This window comes from Zeugodacus cucurbitae, chromosome 3, assembly GCF_028554725.1.
Source record: "Zeugodacus cucurbitae isolate PBARC_wt_2022May chromosome 3, idZeuCucr1.2, whole genome shotgun sequence".
Taxonomy (NCBI): domain Eukaryota; kingdom Metazoa; phylum Arthropoda; class Insecta; order Diptera; family Tephritidae; genus Zeugodacus; species Zeugodacus cucurbitae.
Genome location: NC_071668.1, coordinates 6,246,903 through 6,273,812, shown reverse-complemented (window position 1 = coordinate 6,273,812; position 26,910 = coordinate 6,246,903). Strand labels below are relative to the sequence as shown.

Sequence of the window (26,910 nt, the reverse complement as noted above, 5' to 3'; positions counted from 1 at the left end):
TGTGAGAAGAGTTTGAGTGTCAGCCAATCAGATGATTGCTGTTTGACGCATCCTTATACTTGTGGTATCCTCAAGGCTGGCTTATATAAATACACGCACAACTGCTGTGCATCACACAGTTCCAATCTGAAGCTGAAGTGGAGCACTAGTGCGCTAAATTCAAGTTCAAAAATGCTAGCTGGAGAATATTGTGACAACGATCTTTCGTTTTACTCCTCATTGCGCCGATTGCAATCGAGTGAATTGGAGGAAAGTGATAACTACTCAAAAATACTTAGTGATAATTTCGAAGAGCTTACCGCTTTGTACAGTATGGAATTCAGTAGCAGCAACAGTCCATCAACATCTTCGACATCGTTGGAAAGTCAACCGGAAATTGTTGGTTTTCAAGCCGATGAGAGTTTTGTGAATAACTTCGATTTTGGTTATACAGTTGAGAACACACGCCAAGTTACTTGCCTCAGCGCCGATCCTAAACGCTGGTCTTCACTATCCAGTCCACAGTTTTACACCAATGATTCCTGCACAGCTGCAACCGTCGAAAGTTCGAAACATATGAAAGCTCATTATAAATCGACGCATCGAATTGGTGCCCTAAAGCCTGCGCCGTCCACTCAGCATCGTTTCAATACACTTTCCGGCTTTTCAACGCGGTCTACCGATTGTGGTCCACAGGATATTGTAAAGAAACGTCGCCTAGCCGCCAATGCACGTGAACGCCGACGCATGAATAGTTTGAATGATGCTTTCGATAAACTGCGAGATGTTGTACCATCGTTGGGAAATGATCGTCGACTCTCGAAGTACGAAACACTGCAAATGGCACAAGCCTATATTGGTGATTTGGTTAAGTTGCTGACGCGCGATTATTAAATTTTTTTGTTGTTTAAGATAACTTATTTTAGCTACTATCATTTACTTAAATTAAATTATATTAAGATATTAGTTAAGTTAGTATGTTATTTGTTTTTGAATTGGAAAATTTTCTTCAGACGAATTTTCATATAAAACCGCAATTAAAAATAATTTATTGGGAAACATTTGTCTATTATTTTACTTTATTTTATTCCGTGGAATCTGCGATATATTTAAAATGTGTAGTGAACGCATTATTGTTTTTTTTTTTAACTTTCGGTGAGGGTCGTAAGTTATCGTACCTCTCAACTGTCTTATGAATATACTCAACATATTTAGTCTGATTATGGCACCGTTTAGACATAAAACATTTATCAGATTCCTTAAATTATTTACCAAAAATAATTAAAATTTTTCAAGATCAGTGATTTGCGGAGGATAGAGTGGCAGGATGCCAGAATCTCGTATCGTCGCCAATTAAACGCGTAGACTGCTAGTATCTTAAAAGATGGCGTGGATCGTATATTATAAGAAATGTTGGACATGAGAAAGCTGTCGACGCGATGGGAGTCGCACTTCGGACAGTAACCCCAACCTTGAGACCAGTCCACAGCAATATTTAAGGCTCTTTAAGCGCAATCCAAAGGAACTCACGTGTACTTTCGTGACCGTGGACGAAAATGGATCTCTTGGTACACACCAGAGACAAAAGAACAGTCAAAGCTGTGGTTTTTACTCGGCGAATTTGCTTTCAAGAATGCAATGACTGTCTTATTGACCGAAAAGGTGACGCCCAATTTGGAATTTACAAGATGTGATCTATATCGACTACCTGCAGCAGAAGCTCTACTTTGCCGAATTATTTAGGCGGTCGATATCGAAAAGCTCAAAAGTTACACATTTGGCTGAGGAAAAACGCACCGACATTATATGTGATTGGCGTTGCAACCGTCTAGCCGGTTATAGCCGAATCGACGATAGTGCCCCACCTCTCTCTCTCCTTCGCAGTTCGGTGCCAGTTGCAGATCCCAAGTGTAACCAGGTCGCTCTCCACCTGGTCCCTCCAACGGAGTGGAGGCCTTCCCCTTCCTCGGCTTCCTCCGGCGGGTACTGCATCGAACACTTTCAGGGCTGGAGTGTTTTCGTCCATTCGGACAACATGACCTAGCCAGCGCAGCCGCTGTCTTTTTATTCGCTGAACTATGTCAATGTCGTCGTATAACTCGTACAGCTCATCGTTCCATCGGTAGCGGTATTCGCCGTTGCCTATGTTCTGAGGACCATAAATCTTGCGCAAATTTTCCTCTCGAAAACTCCTAGTGTCGTCTCATCTGATGTTGACATCGTCCAAGCTTCTGCACCGTAAAGGAGGACGGGAATGATAAGCGACTTGTAGAGCGTGATTTTGGTTAGTCGAGAGAGGACTTTACTGTTCAATTGCCTACTCAGTCCATAGTAGCACCTGTTGGCAAGAGTTATTCTGCGCTGGATTTCGAGGCTGACATTGTTCGTATTGTTGATGCTGGTTCCCAGGTATACGAAATTATCTACGACCTCGAAGTTATGACTGTCAACAGTGACGTGGGAGCCAAGACGCGAATGTGCCGACTGTTTGCTTGATGACAGGAGATATTTCGTCTTGTCCTCATTCACCTCCAGACCCATTCGCTTCGCCTCCTTATCCATGCGGGAAAAAGCAGAACAAACGGCGCGGTTGTTGCTTCCGATGATATCAATATGATCGGCGTACGCCAGTAGCTGTACACTCTTGTAGAAGATTGTACCTTCTCTATTTAGCTCTGCAGCTCTTATAATTTTTTCCAGCATCAGTTTAAAGAAGTCGCACGATTGTGAGTCACCTTGTCTGAAACCTCGTTTGGTATCGAATGGCTCGGAGAGATCCTTCCCAATCATGACGGAGCTTTTGGTATTGCTCAACGTCAACTTACACAGCCGTATTAGTTTTGCGGGGATACCAAATTCAGACATCGCGGCATAAAGGCAGCTACTTTTCGTGCTGTCGAAAGCAGCTTTAAAATCGACAAAAAGGTGGTGTAGGCACCTACATTGAAGATTTCTAAAAACGTATTAAAAAAATCGGCATATTTCAAACATTTTAAAAAGGTTGATCTAGCGTTTTAAGCTAACTCAAGACTATCCTTTTGTAGACCAACTTATCGTGTAAATTTAGCTTGATAACTATTATCGGTTAAAAATTGTCTGCGGTTGCTTATTCGGCAACGGAGAATGAGTGTGGTATATAATGGAATGAGCACCGTATGAATGTTCTTTGGATTACCTCTTAGGACATTAGAAGTAAATATGTAAAAATTACCGATATTTCAAAAATCTTAGCCGACTTTGAGAAATTCTATATGGAATGACATTACAATTTTGACATACATACACTTAAAAAACTACTCACCACTGTTTTACGCCAAAAACATGTTGCTGCACACAGATATGCGCTCCAGTTAGACTAATTTTCAAGGATAAAAATCAAAAAGCCGTTGTATGTGTGTATATAAAACGAGGATATTTCGGATTTAGCAAGTGTCTTTCAACTCCACACCGCTAAATGACGGTTGAGTGAGTGCGTGGGCGTAAACGTTGTGGCAGAAATCCCAATAACATCCATATCACCGCAATCTAAGGTCACTCAGCGGTAAAAATCTAAAAGGAAAGAAATGAAAAGACACAAAAAGATGAATAAGTAGCAAGTTCCGACTTCCGACGTGCGTAATATAACAAATTAGTAAGTACTTGCGGCCGGGTAGAAAGGGATCATACCTACAGCTTTGTTTTTGCTCACAATACTTGTTAGTTAAGTGGCTATGCCATACATCTACATACATACCAATATTTTAGATATGCCGAAACGTACATACTTGCATTTGGCTTAGCGCTCGTGGGCGTTCTTGAGGGATATGAAAATTGATTCTAAACCACAGCGAACCTGAAATGATGATGTAGGCGTTTTTGTTGTCGTAGATAAATAGAGCGCAACAAATATATACAAAGTGAGGGTTATGTTCAACAAATGTATATGAACAGTAGTTAAAGGTATAGTAAGTACATGTGCTGTTGCATAGTTTTAATATCACAATGTTTTCTATTTTCAAGTTAATTTTCATTACAATTGTTCTTTTTTGTACATTCGGTCATACAAAATAAAGCATATACGAGTACATACTTAAATACGAGTATGTAAATAATACTTAAATCAAAGAGCATACAATAGCATCGTAGTTCTATTATTTACTTTTAAGTTGTTTTTTTGTTTTTCTTATTAATATCTAAATTAATTTTAATTTTAATTATTTTTAATTAAAATCTAAATATTTCTAACATATGTACATTCCTTATATTATTTATGACACACTATGTGCTAGTTATTTTAGCTATATACAAACATATACATTTATAATACTTAGCATTAGAGTTTTAAATGTTAACACAAAGTTAAAAATGTGCGTAATTTCTGTTGGATGAAAAATTTAATAATTAAAAAAATATATTACATACTTTCTTACGATATTCGATATCTCTTCACTATTTTTTGGTGTTTTTTAACAAAGATTTTGATTTGGGCGGGTATTTTATCCTTAAAAAATGTGATTTCGGTTAAAAATAAAATATTTTTATTATTACTTCTTCATTAAAGTTAATAAAACACTTTTAGTTCAAATAAATAATAAATTTAAAATATATTAAATGCAATGTAAATGCATTACGCTTGTATTTTATGTGTACAACTTATAAAAAAATTTTAACAATTTTTAATGTAAAAAAATTATATTTAATAAATATTAAATGAATATGCGTTTGGTATAGACATTACATCAGACACATTGAGAAATTGTCTATGGCAAGTGAGAAAAAATTTAAAATAAATAATGATAAATTTTACGTGTCGGTTGGACGGGAGAAGAGTAATCGTTTGGGTTTATAATAATAATAAAAAATATATATGGTAATAATTTAAACTATATAACAGTCTAGGTCCAGCAAATTTTTTATGAAATTTGTAATTTTAATTTGGTAAATTTTCATTGCTAATTTTCGTTTTTTTTTTTTAAGTTTCGTCAACAAGTTCGACGTACTAAGGCTTTTTTATAGTTTGTTAAAAATTAATACATTTTTTTTCTAAAAAAACCAAAAACTAAATTTAATGAATTTGAATTTTAAATGTAGTAGGGTAACAACTCAAAATTAGAAAGTACAATTTTGAAACTAATATTTTAAAAATCGTTACTCGCCGGCATTAGCTCAACTGGTTGAAGAAATTAATAAATATTTAAACGATTTATAATTGTAGTAAAAGAGAGACACTCGAGATCAGCAGAATATAGATGTGTAAAAATTACTATGTAAAAATAAAAAAAAAGTTAAAAATAAAATAAAATTTTAAAATAAAAAAAAAATAAGATTTTAAAATAAAAAAATTTAAAAAGAAAATAAAATTTTAAAGTAAAAAATTAAAAAATAAAATTTTAAAATAAAAAAATTAAAAAAGAAAATAAAATTTGAAAGTAAAAAATAAAAAAAAAATTTAAAAAGAAAATAAAATTTTAAAGTAAAAAATTAAAAAATAAAATTTTAAAATAAAAAAAATTAAAAAAGAAAATAAAATTTTAAAGTAAAAAATAAAAAAATTTAAAAAGAAAATAAAATTTTTAAGTGAAAAATAAAATAACATTTTAAAGTAAAAAAATTAAAAAAGAAAATAAAATTTGAAAGTAAAAAATTAAAAAATAAAATTTTAAAATAAAAAAAATTAAAAAAGAAAATAAAATTTTAAAGTAAGAAATAAAAAAATTTAAAAAGAAAATAAAATTTTTAAGTAAAAAATAAAATAAAATTTTAAAATAAAAAAATAAAATTTTAAAATAAAAAAATAAAATTTTAAAATAAAAAAATAAAATTTTTAAATAAAAAAAATATTAAAAAAAATTAAAAAAATATTGTTTTTGACAAGCTTTGCTTGCATACATTAATTTCAAACGTAAAATATTTGTTTCGAAGGTTTTTGGGATAAATTATTTCCTACTGCTAAACTAGTATTCACTTGCAGCAAAATGTACTGCTCAGCTGCTTTAAAATATAGTAGCAAACTTAACTTCCTTACACGGACGTTAGCTAAATTTTCTTTAAAAAAATATAAATGTCCTATACTATACAATTACACAATCTTTTTTAATAGGGTTTTTGTTTCAAAATGCTTTTCATGTCATAGTAATGAAAAACTACTTAAGCGTCCATTGGAAAGAATTAGTCTTTATATTATTCTTGATTAAAAAATTAAAAACTTAACGCAAAATAAACAATTAATTTTTGATGAGGTGTTTTAAAATAATATCAGAATTATAAAATGTTTTTTTTTTCAATGATTATACGGATTATTTTATTTTTAAGCAAATTATTATAATTAATATATTAATTGAGCTGTTGACAGGCTGCAAGAATTCTACCACGCAGAAAGCAAGACTCAGCGCACACTACTTCTAATTTTTGAAGTTAAGTTAATACCGTTAACTTTTCAATACACTGTTGAATTATAACTGTAGTTTTTCCTGTGAATTTTGACTATTTTGAAAAATAAGCAATCGCATATGCGGTATTTTAACGTCCATCTTCCACAATTAGTTTTGCGGTGTAGTGAACGTTGTAAAGTCCAGCATAATGCTAACAAATGCAAACAATTTGTCAACTCCCACAATTTCGCTTACATATGCATATACATACGAAGTAACAGTAACGAGTTCGGTGTTGGAGTAACGAAGTTTCAACCATTTCAGTTCAGTTAGCTTATCCGTTGTTTTGTTTTTTGCTTTTTGTTTTGAATAAATGCAACGCCTTAAAGTAATGCAAACACTTTATTGTTAATTTTTATTTGATAAACATTTATAATTTTTAACTCTATGTACTTGTGGATTGTTGAGGGGGTAGGCGAGGTCAACGGAAATTATAAAAAGAAAAAATGTGTGGTTGTAATGGGATTCAAATACTAGGTGTCTGTTGTGTGCAATATGTGTACTCATGTTTGGTTCATAGAACTATTTATTATTTATTTTATTTTGTTTTCTTTAGTGAAATTCGATCATTTTAAAGATGAACTGTTCTGATTTCGAGTAACACTTCAGCTTATTTGCTTTCGTTAAATTTCATATGGTAAATTATGTAACTCATATCGCTTCAATTAAATGAGAAATTCACCACACTTAGGTCAACCAGTTTAACGGTTATATAATAAACTAAATAATATAGTTAATTGATTTCTTTACCAGCGAAATGAAAAAGTTGTAAAGCTTTCGACTCAGTCACACATTGAATATGCTAATTAAAGCAAAACACAAATGGCGCATTACCATCTGCATGAAAAAATGAAAAAAAAAAACATCAAATTGTTTTTAACTTCTCCAAATATTTGCTGGTAAAGAGATTCTGCTTGCATATCGAATATCGTAATATAATAACATAACACTAAGCTCATATGGGGTAAATGTTTAAGCATTTAAAATTACGTACATAATGTATATATATACATACACGCATACATATGATAATGAGGTTGTGCAAATTTAATTACTAAAATTAAGTAGTAATAAATAGCTTGACTGGACAAGTTAAACCCGACACTTATTATGTTAAACGTGTCTGCAACAAATTTTTAACCAAATTTTGCATTTTTACCGCACATCAATTATCCAGACAAACTTTAATAACTTCAAATAATCATGAACTCATATGCATACTATAATTTATGTTCACACTAAAATTATTCATTAAACGCAAATTGTTATATCTAAGATTATTTAGTTTTTTTTCTTTAAAATTTCATATAGAATTTTAGTTATGTATGTACATAAACGATATAACTGCTTTTGCATCGTTATACATCGCATATATTTATTTCAAAGTGTCACATCTAAATTAAATCCACGCTGGATTGCCGCGAAATTTACCACGAAATCCACCACGCATACCACCACCACCACCGCCGCCGCCGCCGCCTCTGCCACCACGATTGTAATACGGGCTGCCGGCATGTCCACCACCACCACGTGGCGGCCGTGGAAATCTGTCGTTGCGAAATTGATTTTGCTGCGGCGAATTTCCCCAGCCTGGAGCACCGCCACCACGACCACCACGCATGTTCGAATTCATTGGGAAATTATTAAAAGGTAATGGAAAGGGTGGGCGTGGCGGTGGCGGCACACCAGCATTGTTACAACCACGTCCATTGTTGTCGTTATGCCAGTTGTTTTGATTCCACATTTCCTGCTGTTGCATCTCCATGTTCATGCCTATATTTTGCGGTTCGTAGCTAGGCATGGGCGCTTGCCCCATCTGGCTGCTGTTCCAGACCGGTTGCGGTATATACTCCGGCGGTGTTTCTAATAGCGCTGGTCTTCCGCCAGCAGCCGCACCTATTGCTTCGTCGTCGATATGATCTTTAGAAAGATCGATTTGTAAGCCGTCACCACTAGCAATTGATTGTTGTGAACTATCAAGCTGATCGCTTTGCTGCTCATTCACTTCTGTTGGCGGTAAAATATATAGATTATAATTGAAAAAAAAAAAAAAAATTGGAAAGAATGGAAAGTATAAAGGAAAACAAACCTCTCAATATATCATCGAGATCTTCATCGGACATATCCATATCGATAACCATATCGGAGGGATCATAACGTGCACTACCAGCATCGTCTTTGTCTGAGGATGAACCTGGAATTATACAATAGGTAGAAAATAGGGTGGCTGTACTGATTTCGTTGTAAATATAAGCTTACTGGCATTGCTTTTTTGTGGAGAATTTGTCTTTTTCTGTAGACTCGGTGGTGGTGGCGCCATTAACTGCAGTTATAACGTATATAATAATATTATTATTTTATTTTTTACATTTATATTAATTAAATAAAATTATTAATTAAATTATGAATGTAAAATGCTTACACCATGTTTAGACGATAAATCTGCCGAATCCAAAGCCATCACTGGCAAAGCACGGTAATCAACGTCGCCGGATGCATTTTCCAAAAAATTCTACGAATGTGATAATTAAATAACCCGTTATATTATGCGTTTTCCAGTTTCACAATTAAAACTTGTATATTTACCGGATCCTGTGATAGCCAAGATTTTTTGTCATCATTGCCACCCGGCGAGCCTGTGAGCGAAATCAAATTCCTGTGATCTATATCCAATTGACGGGATTTTTCTGCAAGCAAAAATTTATTTGTATTATAAAGAAGCGGCATCGCAATGTGGTTTGTTATGCGATGTTATGTTAATCATTTCGAATACAATTTTCGAAAATGAAAGTAAAAACCAAACAAATGCGACAAACCTTTGCTCAGTCCCAATTTCACACCCAAATCTGCACTCGGCACATCGAATGCTAATCGTCGATGGTCAACATCTTGTTGCGATACCAAAACATTGCTGGTGTGGTGCTCGCTGTACTCAATGGTCGCGCCACCACCACTACTAGCTTCTCGTTCGAAATGTGGTGGTGAGACCGGTGTATCTATGCTATTATCTCGCGTATATGAAGAGTTTGACAAATTAGAATTGTCCACTGAGGTCCACGACAAATTCATATTCCATGTAGAATTGAAATCCTCACTGCCGTTATTAGATGTACGTGACACACCGCTGATACCATTGCCACCACTAGCATTGTCTAATAGATTTGGCATTGGTGGCGGTGGCATTAGTGGTTGTCCACCCATGATCGAATTACTGCTAACGGCACCAACCGCACTACCGCTTCCATGATAACCACTATCGGGTGTGTAACTCGTGTTGTAATCGTGATGTAGACCATTATTGCCACCAAAGAGTGTTGTCGCGGGTGGCGGCAGTAAACCACCATATTGTTGTGCAGAGCGCGCAAGTGATGTGTATCCCGATTCAACAGGAGGCACTGGCAGAGGATTTAAGCCTGGTATGGAAATGTTAGTGCTGCTGGAAAAAGCGGTTATTGGCTCAGGTTTATAATATTCCGTACTGGAGCTATAGCTCTCATCGTCTGAACGAGAACCTATTACCTCAATTGGATGACCTGGAGTGGTTGCGGAGAACGTTAATATGAAATGTGCTCTAGCATACAGTGTGTTATACTTTACTTGATTTGTTTGATGTGTCGTCTCGCTTAAAATCATTGATGTCAAAGGGTAATTTTCCATCTAAATAACTCGAATAACCATTGATTGAATTTTTGAATAAATTCTGAAAATATATTTAAACAATTAAATAATATAGAAAATTATATAGAAGAAAATGCGTTCAAATTACAATTGAGATCGGTGTTTGGTCATCCGGCAGTTGTAGATCTGCATCGGGTTCCGGTGACGGCGCATTTATGTCCGGTGATGGTATAGGGCTAGGCAAGTTGGGTGTGATTTCATCCAGTTTCTTCTTCACAAGTTTTATGCGACTACCAAAGTTTTTATAAGCCTGAAAAGGGAAAATACATTTCCAAATTCAAAATATATATAATATAATAATAATTAATAAATATAATTTTGACCAAGTACTGTATCCACAATTTACACTTACACTAACGACCACTTTTACTTCTCCACGTTGATTGGCATAGAATTTGATGGCTGTATCGAGATTGCTTAACACCGCTTTGCGGCTACGAATTTCGGCTTGTAAATGCTTACTATAGGCTTCCGCATATGTTGTGTACCGTTCGATTTCTTTTTCAATATCATCTGAATGGCTTTTGTCCTTTATTTGTTGCTTTATCAATTCGATATCACAATTAGGAGCTTTCGGTAGTTTTTTAAAACTATTGTCTGTCGCCAAAGAGAGTTCAACACATTCCCGTACATTGGCTATGAGTGGACCATTCTGTTTTATGAAAAATTTAGGTAATGAGTTTCTATTTGAAATTATATTAGGTATATTTTATTTTGCAAAAACAAACCGTATAATCATCTGAGGATTCTACAGTAACTGATTGTGCTTTCTTTGGTGGATTTATATTCAATAAGCCGCTTAAATCGCTCAGATATTCCTCACTGTATATGTCCCGCTGCTCCCAAATACTGAGTATGCGTAGAACTTTGCCTTTAACTTTTTCATCTCTTCAAAAAAAATATTATTGTTTAAAATTATTAACATTGCATTTCATATATACATACCTGACCATTGTTGTTGCTCTCTGCAAAGCAGTAGCCCAACTTTCAACAAACTCATACCGTTTCCGTTTACTATTTTGTATGACATCGTTTGCCAGATAGAATAGCGTAAGTCTGTGTTCCACACGTACTTTAATGAAAGAAATAAAAATATCTCAGTTCCAGGATTTTGATACGGTATGCAGAAAATGCTTTTATATCTATATAAAATATTGTAAATATATTGCAAGAATCTCACACCTTTATTGTTTCAAATGGATAGCGAATGAGCTTACAATTTGTTTATCTAGTTCAAAACTGGGAATTTCTGTGCTCGTTTCAAGATTTTGGTTTCACCAAACTCATATTTCACACAAATAATATTTTAAAAGTGTAAATAAACAAACCTCTTTTTAAGACATTCAACCAGCAGGCAACAATCTTTTTGTGGTGAGTACGTTGTTGTAGACACCAAGCTGACATTTGCTGTATGCCCTCCTGTGTGTCCTTAAGCGCCTCCAGGCGTGTCTCGAAGAAGTCTTCATCGAAAGTATCTGCACTCATTTTTTGGACATTGGTTTATATCAACAACTATTTAATATGAAATTTTCAAGCAACACCAAATAAATAAAAGAAAACTCTTGCAACAATTTACGCGCGTTTTCCTATTACTTCACAATACGACTTTACTTATTTTCGCGTTATTGTTGACATTATTCTCGTCGATATTTTTGCTTTTGCATAGGCCACAGCAACGAGTAAGCAATGTGCCAGGAGCGCACTAGACCCGATAACACTTTTCTTGTTTTTTTTTTTAATTTGCAATAGCACCCTTTCACTCTTCACTTCAAACTATTGTATATATTTTTCCTTCCTCCTTTCGCAACGACGCGCTTTTCACGCTTATTTTTTATTTATTTACGGAACACACGCACTATTTCTCGCAATGATTTTGTATTCTCCTTAATCTTATAGGTGTTTTTCATGGAATTTCTTTTAATAAATTGCACTTTAAATGTGGGAAAAACAAGAAATTATATTCCTTAATTCACAAAACTAGTAAGATTTGTAGCGCCATCAAAGATGACATGATACGAAACTCTCATTTTTCCTCAAACCGAATTCCCTGATCTCTCATTTTAAGTTGGTAGCAATGCGAGTTGAAGGAATTTTTGACAGAAAAGGCGGGATGCCAGAAGTAATACCGATAAAAGTATATGACAAAATCAGTGCGAAATATAATTTTAGGGAAATACACTGATAATATTAAACTGTGTGAAACTATTATTTTTGCTATTATTTGTTACAAATGATATCTAATATATCAAGTGACATCATTATATTTAATATATTATATATTTTATGTTAATAAATTAATATATTTTGTTGCATGAATTTATAAAAAATCATGTTTATATTTTCTTAATTATTTATAATTAGTATATAAATATATTCAAGTTAGTATATATATGATATAGGTCTAATAGGGAACAGAGCATTTAAAAATAATATCTAAAAGTTAAAATACCCAAAAGTTATTTCTAAAATGCCCAATTTATTTTTTTACATAGCGGGATCATTGTCAAATGTTATAAAAAATGTGGATTTTTACAGCGCTCTCTCAGAATAAAGAGTTTCGTATCATGTCATCTTTGGCGCCATGTTCAGAGAACGTTAAATATAGAGAAGGTCCAATTGCGGACCAGCGTGTGAATTGTCAAAATCTAACAAAACACGATGAGCGTGTTTCACCTCAGCCAGCTCGGAAGGAGAAATTTTAACAGCGTCACGTTAACATTGCTGAGCATTAAATGAAAAATATGCTCAGAGATTTACATTTCTATTATATCGGAATGTTAGCCCGTTTGCTTATATATTGATACATTTATATGCAATCATATGTGCTAATATGATATTTATTTATGACTGCATGCAAAATTTATTCAATTCAAATAGAGGACCACTTTGACAATCGGCACACCATGAACCTTCTCTATATTACACGTTCTCTGCCATGTTTTCTATTCTTCTGACAGCCGGAGAATAAATCAGCAGCGATGTATTTCGATTTCTGTGCAATATTTTATAACAGTAATGTTACAGCAGACTTGGCACTTTAATAATATCATTTGAGTTAAATTATAAATTACACTTAAGTTTGCTGTGAATAATCTTTAATAAACAATAATTTATATTAGAATGAAAAAAATCGTTTTGAAAATTACGTAATTGATCGTGCAAATATTTTGAAGCCGACTCTTAACTTCATACTGTTATATCACAATATAACAGTTTCTTGTTTTGAAGCGTTCCGAAGTTTGACATTTGCTTCAGTTGAAGCTTCCGTTTTCGCATATTCAGTTTTATAAATTTGCACTATTAGTTAACAGTAAATTAAAACATAATAGAGCTTAGCAAATATTATAAATAATGCCAAAATTTCAAGGTAACATTGTGTTTGTGTTGGTTTTAATTTGTATTCACTATTATTGAACTAATTTCACAATGCAACTGAACATTAACCTCTCTTTTAATGTGAATTCTTAGTTTCTGCAAATTATTAAGTTTATTAATGATTGAATGTGTATGTGTTTCTTCATATTATGTGTTTATATGTTACGATAAATAAAGTGCAGTATTAATACGAATTCAAGGAATTGACGCTGATTGAGTACCAACTAGTACTATCATCAATGAACCGTACTCAGCTTCTGCTTTTTGCTAATTTTATTACCAGATGTACCAGGCTTATCAAAGAGGTAAATACTTGAATTAAGCATAGATGAATTCATTTGCACATACGTTCGTACATATGTAACGTATATAGATTAATAGTTTATGAATGCTTGTATTTTTATCAAACTTTTCATTTCCGCAATGCAAACGGAGGGTTTAACCTCAAACTTTTGTGTAGCAACTGCAGTGCCTTTTAACTTTAATTGTGTACTCACACGCATTCTGGCTCGGTACATATCTAACCTTAGAAAAATAACGAACTGAAACGCAGAAATTAATGGAAAAAAATTAGCATTACTTTTACACTTCCAATCGGTCCCTAGTTTATAAAAAAAAATCATATTTGATGAATTGCTTGAATTTATTAAAATATTTCATTTAAATTAACATCAATAAAGCATAAAATATTTGCTTATTGGATTACATTACAGTAACTGATTTAGCTTTTTGAAATCTCCAGCTCAATGTGGAAACATGATTTACCCTAAAAATATAAAACAGTCAATTACACAGGTTAATTAAAAAATTAAAATTAATTAAAAATCTTACAGTGTCGTGTGTAATATCCGAATCGAGAATAATATTGCCTTTGGCCATGCTCAACATTGCCTTGTATTTGGACAAGTCTACACGATGATCGTTTGCGCATATTTTCTCCTAAATTTTCAAACAATTACAATTATGATCAATATACCTTATTTAGACCTTAAATTTCCATGGCTACTCACGGCTGGCACGGGGCAACTAGCTGGTGCACCAAATAGCTTCAGCATATCCTTTGCTTCATTCGAAACATGTTCGGCGGCTGCGCAGAGGTCGAATTTACCCTCCTTCAATACGACGCCATCCTTTTGCAATTTAAACTTCGAAACAGCTGTGCTGAAGGCTTTGTTTGTTACGCAGCCAGACGGTACAATTTCACACTTCTTATTAAGCTTCACAGAAAAAGCCTCGTCCAAAGTAATAACGGCATCGGAACCACCGCAATTTTCCAACTTTACAATTCTAGCCTTGTACCCGTTCTGTGGCAGTTTCAAAAAGGAAAATATAAATAATTTTTTTCTTTGTTATTAAATCAATTTAACTTACGCAGGCCAAAGTCACTTCAATTGCAATGGCGAAAATCAATAAAATCAAAGAATTAGTTGCAGCCATGTTGTAAATCCTTAAGTATTCCTTTCTCCTTTCGAACAATAATGTAGAATTATAAAAATTAGTAAGCTAAAAATACAGCTCGCGCAGCAATATTTATACGGTTGCGTAGCGACGTAATTCGGAAAGCATTAACCATCCAACAAATGGTTTGTAATTATTTCAAAATTATTCGGCACTTAAATGTTCGCAATCGCTGATCGTTCAGCTTAATTGTGCACACTGATAATGATTACATTGGTGGGGCGCAGCCAAAGTGAAATTCATCAGTCGTCCACCAATTCTCTTATGAGATTTTAAATTCATTTTCATATATATTTTTATAAAGTTGCTAGCAAATGCAAATTACTTAAAAAACAACCAACTCGATGTTTAAAGTGATCCATATTGCCGATAATGTTGCATTATTTGAGATTGTCCACACGCTAGCCACCATTAAATGAGCGTTACGAATAACTTGCTTCTAAACGAGGTACATACATACACACATACATTTGTTTAAATGTGTTAACAAAGTTTCGAGATTTGCTTTTAGACCTTTTGAGATAGGCTCTCTTTTATGGCTGGCACAGGTGCCACTTTACAAAAATTTCAAAAATATGCTGATTACATAAATATATACTGTTTTTTAATTATCTGTTAAACATTCGCATTTCTATATATATTCAAATGGGGATCTCATAGAATTTCGTTGAGCGCAGTAATTATTCTGTTTGGGATCAACAATTCAAATTTGGTGCAATTGTGTTCAAAACAATTGCATTTGCAATTAACGGGTGTTCAATTGGAAGGCATCAGTTTGGACTTTAGTTATGGCAATGAAATGCTGGTTTAAATATTACATCATTGCTAAATTACTAACCAGATTATTTATTTACATACATACATACATTTAAAATTGCATTTCATATTTCAAAAAAAAGAAGCTAATTAAAACCTTTCAAGCAACTTGCGTTGAAATAAATCCTTTAAGAATTCAATAAAATTCCACGATCAAGTTTTCGTCAAGATAACTTCAAAAAACAAAAATCTTCAAAATTCGATTTCGATAACAAAACTCTGGAACAAGTTTCCGTCAGAACTCGAAATTGGCTTACAATTTCACTTGAATTGTTTCTTCAATTGATTGCATAGCAAATATCGAAAATCAAATAAGTGCCTGTCATAAAGAGGCTTGATTTATGTAATATTATATAAAGTATGGCACAAAAACTATACTTCTTCAAGTCCATCCGCCCATCTTTCAAACACATTGAACCCATTTAGCTATTTAAATTCGTTTGCGGAATGTTCTCTGTTTCGCTTAAAGGGCTGTCTGATAGGACTATCGAATGCTTTAGTGCGAAAGTAAAATGTTAAATGTTAAGGGAGTGATTGGTAAACATGCAGTAGATCGAAATGCAAATTTAGTTAAGGGGTTATATACAGTTAGACGGTCGAAAAAAAGTGAATTTTCCAGAATTTATTCTGAGAAAACTTTTTAATTTATTGATCCAAAAATGTATACACATATTATGGTATCTTTTAACTGTATTTTAAGACTTAGTACTAGTAAAAATATTTATTTGAAAAAGAGCTACAGCTGATCTCCAGGAGCTCCTCTCAAAAAAGACGTTTTGCGGTGACCACTATATCTCGGAACTGGATCATATGAAATTAAAAAACCAAACAGATTTCGTTGAAATAATGTTAAATCTAGTAATTAATCGAAGGAATAAGCAAAATAAAATTTTTTGACAAAATGGCGGTTTTTCAAAAAAAAAAAAAAAATCGATTCTTCACCGAAATTTCGGCCTTAAATTATTTATAAAAAATCTTCGATTAATTACTAAAAAATATATTTAAGAAGGTCGTGTTAAAATTTGAGACTAATCGGTCTAGCCGTTTTCGAGTAATGTTGGTCACCGACTTTGAAAACACCATTTTGAGAAAAACGCGCTGCCGCTCGGACCTTGTACTTCCAAGCACTCTGAAACGCCTTTTCAAATTTGCTTGTAACTTTGAAAATATTCACCGGAACGATATGAAATTTTCTGTGTGTATTCTTAAATATATATACATTAAGAAAATGAAATAAAAAAAAATCGATTTTTTGAAAATTCTTACTGTATATAACCCCTTAAGTCAAAATCAAATGGTAATACCAATAGACTGTTCAACGGCGGGTTGAAGACACTTGTATTAAGTTTCAATAAGCTAAGTTCTCAGCTATTTTCTCAACTAAAAAGTATCACTTTACATTTTTCAATGAAATAAAAGTCCTCATTTTCACTTAGACCATTTCATGTGGTTATCAGGAAATAGAAATTTGTTTGTTAAATTTTTGTGAATTTCTGGCTGGCAAAATGCGAATCAAAAAGGTCTTCTGATTGTTACTAAACTCATATTAAGATGAAGGTCACGCCAAACCTTCTCAGAGCTAATATTCGGGTGGCAACTCATTAATTCAAAGATTTTTCGGCCAGTTCTTTCGTCTTTCTAATGTTTCAAGCGAAATAAGTTTAGTTTCTTTCTTAGTTTTAAGCAAATTGGCACTACCTTCGTGGAACACCAATCATTTGTAGTCGATCTTTGCTGATTTGCTTTATATCTTTTAAGTTTTTTATGAAATTTATTGTTCTTTTGGGGTAGGACTAAGATTTAACTTTTTTTCTTTTAATCCTTACTTTAATACGTCTTAAGCCAGAATTATGTATTATTTTTTATCTATAACATATATAGTTAGGGACAGCACAGTTGTTTTTACGAACAGCTCAGAAAATACGAAGAACATTAAATGCGCTCGTAAATTGAATAACGATTTCTTTACGCAAACCAGAATTAATACGCATTTTCTGTACCGTTATGTTAATCGTAAAACACAATTTTGGATGTAATTTCTATAGCAAATATATCAGGTTTGCGAATAAAGGCATGTGACAATTGACACTGCTATTAATATGAACAATACTGTAAAAATCCCTTTTTTCATGAAGTCAACATACACATATACACATATGTTTTTCCGTGAGCGGATTGCATTTGTAAAATTGCACCGGATGCAATAAAAACATAGCATACGTTCCAAACATGCAGCGAGTACACGAACCAATGGAAACCGTTGCTTGCGCACATTGCTTGCAGCCGAGACACGAACTTAAACGACGGCGATAACAAAAAACGTTCAAAAACACATACGCGCACATGCAATGTATGTATGTTTGTGTTAGTGAGCGATTTGGGGGCATTTTGGTTGCGAAAGAGTTTGTTGTGAATGCGATGAACAGTTGAGTAGCGGAATTCAAAGTGTTTATTACGGAAGCGGACTCGCGCAAAGCGACGGTACAATTCATAGCAGAGTGAAATATACAAAAATTAACGCATTTATTAAACTGTCAATACCAAGTGGTAATAATTTCTATTTGTTTTACGGTGAAAATTAATGAAAAACTATATTATATATACAAAGATATTGCGGTTTCAGGAAAGTGTGAAATAATTTATGTGTGCACTTGTGAAATTTGCGAAAACGCCAGTAGTGGAGAATTGTGTGCTTGGCGATTTGGCGCAAAATTTGACAGCTGCAATTTGTTTGTGTTGTTTTGTTGGCTATTCTATGCATACTTATTAGCAATTGTGCTCTTTCTTATTTTGAAAATTGCAATAATTTTGTTACTTTTGTGTTGCATATTAGAATAAACTTGAACTTGTGTCTGTATGTGTATGTATGTGCATAATGGAGTGCTTAAAGAAACATATGCATATGATTAGACATCATGCTATATCAAATGGAAATGACAATAAAAATGTGCTTATACTTACAATACGATAAAATTGTATCCACAGGTGGTTTCGCTATTAAGTACGCTACATGTCAGCATTCAGATACATACATATATGTATAAGTATATTTGCTTGTTTGTATGTGTGACATTTGTTTTTTCATTTAAGCGCTTTTGCTGATTACTATCAATTTCCTTCATACTTGAGTGTTAGTAATTTTTATTGTTCCAATTTATTTAACTGTTTTGCCTTTTAATATAACTACATACCTCGCAGTGACGTGTGTGTTAGATAATAAGCAGTAGTTTGCCGTACTTATAGAATTTCAATAAATAAATATTTCACTCATCGAATACATGCTTCTAGAGCGCATTAATAACAAAAATTATGTAGAAATACTAATACAAATACAACAATGTAATAATATACTTTAGATATTTGATTACATACATACAAACATACATATATCTGTATGTAACTGTGTCATGTATGCGTCAGCAATAAGCTGTTTGATGACGCTGCTATTGCTGATTGGTAGTATGATTGACGGAATGTCACTCGTCAGCTAATGATAACGGAAGGACAACAAATGTGCTTATGTGTGTTTACTTAAGGCATGTTGAACACAAACAAAAACAAACATTAACGATAAAGCAATTTTGTTAGCGGAAAAATAATATTTTTTTTTATGAATCAAAAATATATTTAAAAAAAATAAAAAATATATAAATAAAAAAAATATATTTTATGAAAAAAAAATATGACACAAAAAAAGTGTCATTCAAAAAATTAAAAAAAAAAATCATAAAAAAATAAATAAAAAAAGTTCATAAAAATTTTTTTTAATGAAAATTGGTTTTTAGTAATTATTTATGATTATGTCGTATATTTCATATATATTATATTGTTTTCAAAACTTTAACAACTCCTTAAGCGGCTAATCCGACTAAATTTTGTTAACACACACACACGCTGACAAGCAACAAACATACATTTCTAGACTTTGGTCAAGTACGTTTTTGCACCTTTTTTCCCGTACTCAATTCTACCTTTTCGCTTAACTTTATTTGCGCATGATTCATCGACTCCAATCGTATATATGTGTGTGTGTGTGTGTTGCATACACTCAGTGGTAGCAGTCAAAGTCAATTCAGTCAGTTGCTTGGCCGTTTCCGTTGCGCTTGTAAGTTGTATGCAAGTATATTATATAGATGTATATTTAACATTTTATTGCATTTCATTTTGTGAACTGTCTCATTTTACCTCGAGTTAAATAACAAAACTGAAACAAACAAAGCAAAAACAAGTTAATAATACGTATAAAAATTTAATAAGAAAAAAAAAACACAAAACAAAAAGTATTCAAAGTCATAAGAATATGAATTGAAAACAAAACGTGTAATAAGTTAATCATCAAATATTCTTTCTTTTGCTTTGCCATACGTACACACGTTAATGTTAACTCTTTAAATTTTGGTCAAATGAGTTTACATACAATGAGCGTAAAAGAGAATTGTAAAAACGCACGATGCCGTGTAATGTAGTGAATGAAATGAAAGAAAACTGTGTTTATATTATCATTACCTGCTTTCGAAAAGTTAAAAACACGTCAAGGTGTATAATTTACATATGTACATACATACATACATACTCAAATACATACATATGTATATACATATGTAAAAATTTAGAGCTTCTTTTGTGCTATAGAACGTGTTTATAAGCGCGTTTGTGTGTTATTGACCGCTGGCGAGTCACCAATTGTTGAGAAGCTTTTTCACGGTTATTGACAGTCATTTCCATACTGTTTGTATTGGTAAGTACAAAAAAAAGAGTTTTTAGTTAAATGTTTATGTAATTAATTTACAAAATATTGTAAAATTTATATTTTTAATTTTTAGTTTTTATATTTTTAAATTTTTATATTTTTTAAATTTTTATATTTTTAAATTTTTATATTTTTAAATTTTTTTTATATTATAATTTTTAATAATACACTTTTTTGATTCTTTTAATTAAATTTAACTTATATACCTCAGTCAAATAATTATATGTGCATGAACTTTTTGCAAACAAAATTAAAGATTACAAAATTGCAAAATATTTCTGAGTATGCAGGTTTGTTATTATTAATTTATACGATATAAAAAACAAAAAATTAACAAATTTCAAAATATTTTTTAAACTATAAAACAAAATTGAAGTTTAGGCTAATGGTAAATATTTATATGTGCATTTTACTATTTTTACCAGTAAAGCCTATACATTTGAGTTTAACTGAAAGAAATGTTTATTTTAATAGTCAGTAGAATTGTCCTTATATTTTAAAACTAAATTAAACCGCTTAATCAGAGAATTAACTACTGACTGTAGAATAATTATGTAAATATTGGCAAATTCTTGCTTTATGGCTAATTTAAGGTGATGTCTCAAACTGCTTTCCGTTTTGGAAAACAGTAGCAGAGAGGTTCCCCCAGAGATCCTCAATAGGATTTAGGTTCGAACCAAATGCTGCACATTGTATCTTCGTGTGGATTAACGCGTTAACCTTTCGATATGTCCAGTTATATGCCATAAATATTGCCAGCAAATTTTATTAACTCGCTGTCCAAAAGATCTACATTGATATTAGCATTCATTTGAGTGAATATAAAACATGTAGATTGCTTTCCACAGCAGCAAAATGCAGCCCATGAAATCAAGGTACCGCTTCCAAAACATCGCTTGTAGTAGGACCGTCGTTCCTGGTGCGAATCTCTCCAATATTTCTTGCAATGACCTGGGCCGACCAAATTTAATTTTTTTTTCGTCACTAAAGACTGTATTCTATCACCAATCGGCACAGAATTGGTATTTATTTATGTGCTTTATTGTGTCTTTCTTTAGCGTTGGTTTAGGTGCCATGGAGGTGTGTTTCAGAAACTGATTTTTATGTATAATTGGAAAAATTATATTTATTGTGATTTTCTGTCTTAACTAGGTCCATATTTGATCGCTGCTTATCAAGTCCGCAACTACTAGCCGTCGAATCATCCTTTCGCACCGCTCATCAATGTTGTTTTTCGTCCGCTGCGTCGCACTTACCATAATTAGTGGGGCTTTTAAGAAATTTTGAGATACAATTCCGATGTCGCTTTGGTCTAGAGCCATTTTGGAACCGCTTTTATGCATTCCTATAATTATTACTTGTTCCTCGACTGATAAACTTGTATCACGAGGCATTTTAGGCTTAAAGTTAAATAAATGTAATCAAATTTTTAATAATTCTTTAAGTTAATGCACCTACAATAATTTTGAAAACAAATTTTAACAAAAAAAGTTTTTGCTGCGACACTATCAGTAAGAAAGATCCGCTAAACTGATTTTGCACATATAACTATTTTCTATGCAATACCCAATTCACAATCACATTCTTAATGTAACTGTACAACGAACGAGAAAAGTATGAAACAATTTTCATTGCATAGTAACGGTAACATATCAACCTTTTATTCCACATTTACCGAAATCCAAAAAATGACAGTGAATAAGAAATGCCGAAATGCACATATAATTATTTGACTGGGGTATAAGTATCACAATCTTTCAACTTGTTTTTGTGTTATTAATTAGCTAGATTTTATTTAGAAATCCTCAGCACACACAACGCACTAGTACTTATAGCAACAAAAATAAATTCTATTATAATATATATTTTTCACATAAAAAGTGACGTCAATCAGCATGAAAAGTTCAAGCCATATGCTTATCAAAACTCTAAATAGCCAACAAACATGTTTAACATGCGCTATTAGAGTTAGTTACTAACTCTTAGTATGCTTTCACCCATTGTCATGAGTACAAACAACATTTATGATTGATCTGTGTGCACATATTTACTATTTTGGTACAGTCATTTTGAGGATCATATACACATATGAACAACTGCTGGTAATATATTTGAAAATAAGAAAAAAATAATTGCGCAAACAAAATGTTGTAGCATTTAAGTAACACATTAATCGTGCGTTCTTGACGCATTTTGCTCAATTTTATCAACTGCCTGTTGCTTTTGGCTTGGAATTCGCTAAATGCAAATGTAATTTTGCTACACTCTTAACAATTTTACACATATGTAGATATTTAAATATCACCATACATATAAATTCGCATTTATTGCAATTGTTGCTGTATTTGTTTGTTTTTGCACTTAGTTAAGAACACACACATTCACTTCAATGCGCTGTCAAACAGAGATGATCTCATTTGGTACTTGCTTTGCTCATACTTCAGGCATACTCAAATGCCCAGTTGCACATATGTGAGCACAAATATCTTCTCGATATATATTTTGCATATATGTAAATATATTATATGCACGGCCAAAGCCTATAGCAATCACTTTTGTGCAAATTTTTGCAAATATTTTTTCAATTACTTTTTTTAATTATTTACTATTTTTATAAATGCTTTAAGAGGTATTTGCATATGTACTCACATATTTTTATTAATAAGTCATAAATACTCGCGAAAAATGGCGTTTATACGTATGTATGTATATGGAGCGCTTGCAATCTTAATAAATAAATTCAATATTTCAATTTGTTTTTGCCAATATTTTTAACTTAAAAATTTTGAGATTTTACATGCGTATAATATGGATGAATGTACATGAAAAATGCAAAAATATTTATAACAAAAAAAATCATTTTCAAATTGCAATGACTCAAATTTAGTTTTTTTTCCTAAATATTATCAGCACAATATTATATGCCTTAGGCCGGCTTTCAAATATTAGGTCCATTATTAATGTTAAACATTGCCATTTCTATACCATTCGTCATATTTCTGCAAATTTATTTGAGATGTGCTCACACGACAATACAATGACTACTTCAACGAAACGCGATAACCTTGTAATAGACTTTATATATGAATTCATATATTGTCATGTCAGTTGTGTCTTCGATTCCACACTATCTTGGTTTCGAGATTTAAGCTTAGTTTGAGATGTTTTCTTTGGCAATAAAACTAAAATATCTGATCCATACTCCTAGATTTCTTCTCTGTTTCAAAACTACTTTCTTTGATTCTTCAAAGATTAATAAAAACTTTCTTATAATTTTATATCAAAGAAGTTATCGAATATTGTAGATTATTTATATTTTTGGAGTACTTTGGACCTTTACATATTTCCGCACAATCATATATTCAACTTTCTTCTGTAATCTTAATAATTCGAAAGCCAACGGACACTCTCCTCTGCATATGTAAATGCCAGAAGTGTTCGAAGAACACCGAATTCCAGTGAACCGGAATGAGAATGAGATAAAGGTTCCACTATCATCAGTAAGGAAACTATACGGCAAGTTAAACTGTAAAATGCCTTAAAATCCAAACTGCCTTATGAATGCAATGTGCCTTTGTGATAAATAATCAGAAATGAAATGAAGAAAAAAATATATGAGCATATTTGATATGTTACTATAGAAGCGATAACATATGTATGCTCAGACGATGAGGAAGAAAAATACTAAATTGAAATCAGAATGAATGAACGATAAAAGCACAAGCATTCAACTTTTTTTTTTTCATTTGTTATTTCAAATAAATTTCGCTTGTGGAGGACTTGTTTACGCTTTGCGCGATTCGCTACAGATTGTACGGAATTGATTTGTGTCGGCTGGGAGATCGCCACTTAGCAGAAACAAAAAAAAAAAAACGATCTTTAAAGCTACTTGGTAATCATAGCGCAGTAGCAACAACAACAAAATGGATTAAAAAATATATATTATAATATAAGAAAAATGAGTGTGTGAAAACAAAAACATATGTATACTTATTTATATGTGCATTGGAATAAACACAATACACTAAAAAAATGAAAAAAAAATAATAATAAATTGTGGATTGGCCGAGCGCCAACAAAGGCAAAGACTATTATGCTAGTCGTGAGAGATATGCATAATATTCAAAGCATATTTATCTAATATGAAATGTGTTCTTTTTCGCTTTCTTAGCGCCGGTTAAAGTCTTCCGACACAGATAGGGTCATAGTCGTTAGAGCACTTTGCTTATTTTTATTAATTGTCATAAAACATTATTTGTATGATAAATGTGAGATTGGAAGGGAAAATATATTTTCATAATTAAGAAAACAATAAGAATAATAGCAAAAATGATGGCAATAACTGTTTTAATATATTTATATGAATTCAGAATTTGTGATTAAATTTTCTATGCACTGTGCGTTTCGCCATTTCTCTACTCGCTAAACTGTTCTAAACTATTTATATTGTCTACTTGGATTCAATGCGGGAGAGTATGGAAGTGGTTTGATCTCAATATTTATACCCTGAACAGACAGGGTATATTAAGTTTGTCACGATGTTTGTAACATCCAGAAGGAAGCGTCGGAGACCCTATAAAGTATATACATATGTATATAAATGACCAGTTGAGCTGAGTCGATTTAGCCATGTCCGTCTGTATATATACGAACTAGTCCTTCAGTTTTTAAGATATCGTTTTGAAATTTTGCAGATGTTATTTTCTCTTCAAGAAGCTGCTCATTTGTCGGAACTGCCGATATCGGACCACTATATCATATAGCTGACATACAAACTGAACGATCGGAATCAAGGGCTTGTATGGAAAACTTCCGCATTTTACTATATATCTTCACGAAATTTGGTGTGGGTTATTGTTCATAGAAATAATTTAATCTCCGAAAACATTTTTCAGATCGGTTCACTATAGCATATAGCTGCCATACAAACTGAACGATCGAAATCAAGGGCTTGTATGGAAAACTTCCGCATTTTACTACATATCTTCACGAAATTTGCATAGAAATAATTTAATCTCCGAAAAAATTTTTCAGATCGGTTCACTATAGCATATAGCTGCCATACAAACTGAACGATCGGAATCAATGGCTTGCATGGAAAATTTTCGCATTCGACGTGGTATCTTCACGAAATTTTACATGGAATACATGACATGGATCTATTTTCTTTATTAAATAACCTTAATGTATCTAGCAAACAACCCGGCTAAAAAGAATTAGTAAAATGTTTTCTTTTTTTTACTTACTTTTTCTTACGTCTTTAGATTTGCTTAAACACATAGTTACTAAAAGAAATGCACCTGTGAAGGGTATATTAGCTTCGGTACAGCCGAAGTTAACGTTTTTTCTTGTTTTTATTATATTACGGTAGTTGCTTGTTTGATTCACCACACTCCAAAGCTCTTGAATTGATTTTTCAATACAACTGCTACATATTTTGTAAGTCAATGTAATTTTTTTTTAGATTTAAATGTGATAAAATCTAAAAATTCAAAGTGCATTGCTTTTGTGCAAATGACAGTTCGTTGGATTTGTTCAAAGCATAACAGTAAATTTGTTGAACAATTTCGTTAGCCCCGAATTGCTTGTACGCAATACAAATTGACAATAAGAGTATGCCTAAATATGTTTTTTTATTTTTATTTTATGTCTACAAATACTTTTTAAAGTTGATAAGACATCGTTAAGGTTGTTAAGGAGCGAGCTTGGCGTTGTCTTGCCGCGTTGAAACAAACCCCTTGCAACCACAACTTTGCGATAAACAAAACAAACAAAACAAATTTTAAGGGGCCATAATCAGTTGGAAACACATGAATGTCGTAGACACATATGTATGTATGTATGTATATATGTATGTATGTGTATTATCTAATATTGCATACATACATATACAATATATAATATTATACATATCTATTTATGGAAATGTGTTTGCGGCCATATGTATTTATATAAATGACGATTTTATCAGCAGTTAACATTAAATATCAGTGACTTGGTTAAAAAATTGCGCTCCTCACGATTTCACTGCTGATAAAAATTGCCTGCATAATAGTATTTTATCAGCAAATTTATATCGCTACCATACATATGTTAACATATTAACTGCGACACGGGTTATCTTATGTACCGACCTACAATTATATAATCATGATAAATTAACATGTAGTTTTGGAAATCCAGCAACATTCAGCATTGCCAATTACATGTATTATGATATGAAATTTATTGTGATTTATTTTTTTACGAGTTTTATCTCTTGCTTTTTTGGTCAGTCAGCAATTATTTGCATTTACTCACACTGTTAGCAATTTGAGGTTATTTTGCATAGTTTTTATACATATGGCTTTATACAGACACATATGTAGATATGTATGTGTGTATGTATGTATTTGTGTATGTATGTTCATTACTAGCTTTTTGCTCCAGTGTGCATTAATTATT

The 26,910-nt window shown here is 32.3% G+C and overlaps 4 protein-coding genes across 14 annotated transcripts in view; 2 read left to right on the top strand and 2 right to left on the bottom strand.

Moving 5' to 3' along the window:
• The first annotated feature begins 203 nt into the window (after nt 1-203).
• LOC105218228 (transcription factor 21) lies at nt 204-900 on the top strand. Its single transcript, XM_011193668.2, has one exon. It carries the CDS (start codon nt 313-315, stop codon nt 871-873), a length of 561 nt encoding a protein of 186 aa, XP_011191970.2. The 5' UTR covers nt 204-312; the 3' UTR covers nt 874-900.
• Nucleotides 901-6,712: 5,812 nt separating this feature from the next.
• LOC105218198 (uncharacterized) lies at nt 6,713-12,060 on the bottom strand. The gene is made up of 12 exons (XM_011193625.3): nt 11,396-12,060; nt 11,013-11,139; nt 10,796-10,955; nt 10,420-10,719; nt 10,156-10,317; nt 9,987-10,089; nt 9,206-9,922; nt 8,976-9,076; nt 8,812-8,901; nt 8,649-8,712; nt 8,479-8,583; nt 6,713-8,396 (listed from the first exon to the last, which is right to left on the bottom strand). Exons 1-12 carry the CDS (start codon nt 11,550-11,552, stop codon nt 7,789-7,791), a joined length of 2,694 nt encoding a protein of 897 aa, XP_011191927.2. The 5' UTR covers nt 11,553-12,060; the 3' UTR covers nt 6,713-7,788.
• Nucleotides 12,061-14,067: 2,007 nt separating this feature from the next.
• Nucleotides 14,068-15,011, bottom strand: LOC105218199 (uncharacterized). The gene is made up of 4 exons (XM_011193626.3): nt 14,814-15,011; nt 14,453-14,746; nt 14,274-14,381; nt 14,068-14,208 (listed from the first exon to the last, which is right to left on the bottom strand). The coding sequence occupies exons 1-4, from the start codon at nt 14,877-14,879 to the stop codon at nt 14,164-14,166; spliced, it is 513 nt and encodes a 170-aa protein (XP_011191928.1). The 5' UTR covers nt 14,880-15,011; the 3' UTR covers nt 14,068-14,163.
• Nucleotides 15,012-18,122: 3,111 nt separating this feature from the next.
• LOC105218200 (vascular endothelial growth factor receptor 1) overlaps nt 18,123-26,910 on the top strand; it is a 66,655-nt gene continuing 57,867 nt past the window's right edge. For 7 of the 11 annotated variants that reach the window (XM_054226971.1, XM_054226968.1, XM_054226970.1 and 4 more), the window contains exon 1: nt 18,124-18,263. The gene's annotated coding sequence lies outside the window, so the exon portion shown is untranslated. Of the gene's footprint in view, nt 18,264-26,910 lie in introns of all 11 variants that reach the window. The other 4 variants (XM_054226961.1, XM_054226962.1, XM_054226963.1 and 1 more) reach the window with 4 other exon arrangements.

Excerpts from the sequence above, each read along its gene's own strand:
- LOC105218199 (XM_011193626.3), bottom strand. The coding sequence starts at position 14,879 with ATGGCTGCAACTAATTCTTTGATTTTATTGATTTTCGCCATTGCAATT. Across the intron at positions 14,382-14,452 it reads CTAGTTGCCCCGTGCCAGCC|GAGAAAATATGCGCAAACGA; the intron begins GTGAGTAGCCAT and ends TTGAAAATTTAG. Across the intron at positions 14,209-14,273 it reads CGGATATTACACACGACACT|GGTAAATCATGTTTCCACAT; the intron begins GTAAGATTTTTA and ends TTATATTTTTAG.
- LOC105218198 (XM_011193625.3), bottom strand. The coding sequence starts at position 11,552 with ATGAGTGCAGATACTTTCGATGAAGACTTCTTCGAGACACGCCTGGAG. Across the intron at positions 10,720-10,795 it reads AATCCTCAGATGATTATACG|AATGGTCCACTCATAGCCAA; the intron begins GTTTGTTTTTGC and ends TTCATAAAACAG. Across the intron at positions 10,090-10,155 it reads ACCAAACACCGATCTCAATT|AATTTATTCAAAAATTCAAT; the intron begins GTAATTTGAACG and ends ATATATTTTCAG.
- LOC105218228 (XM_011193668.2), top strand. The coding sequence starts at position 313 with ATGGAATTCAGTAGCAGCAACAGTCCATCAACATCTTCGACATCGTTG.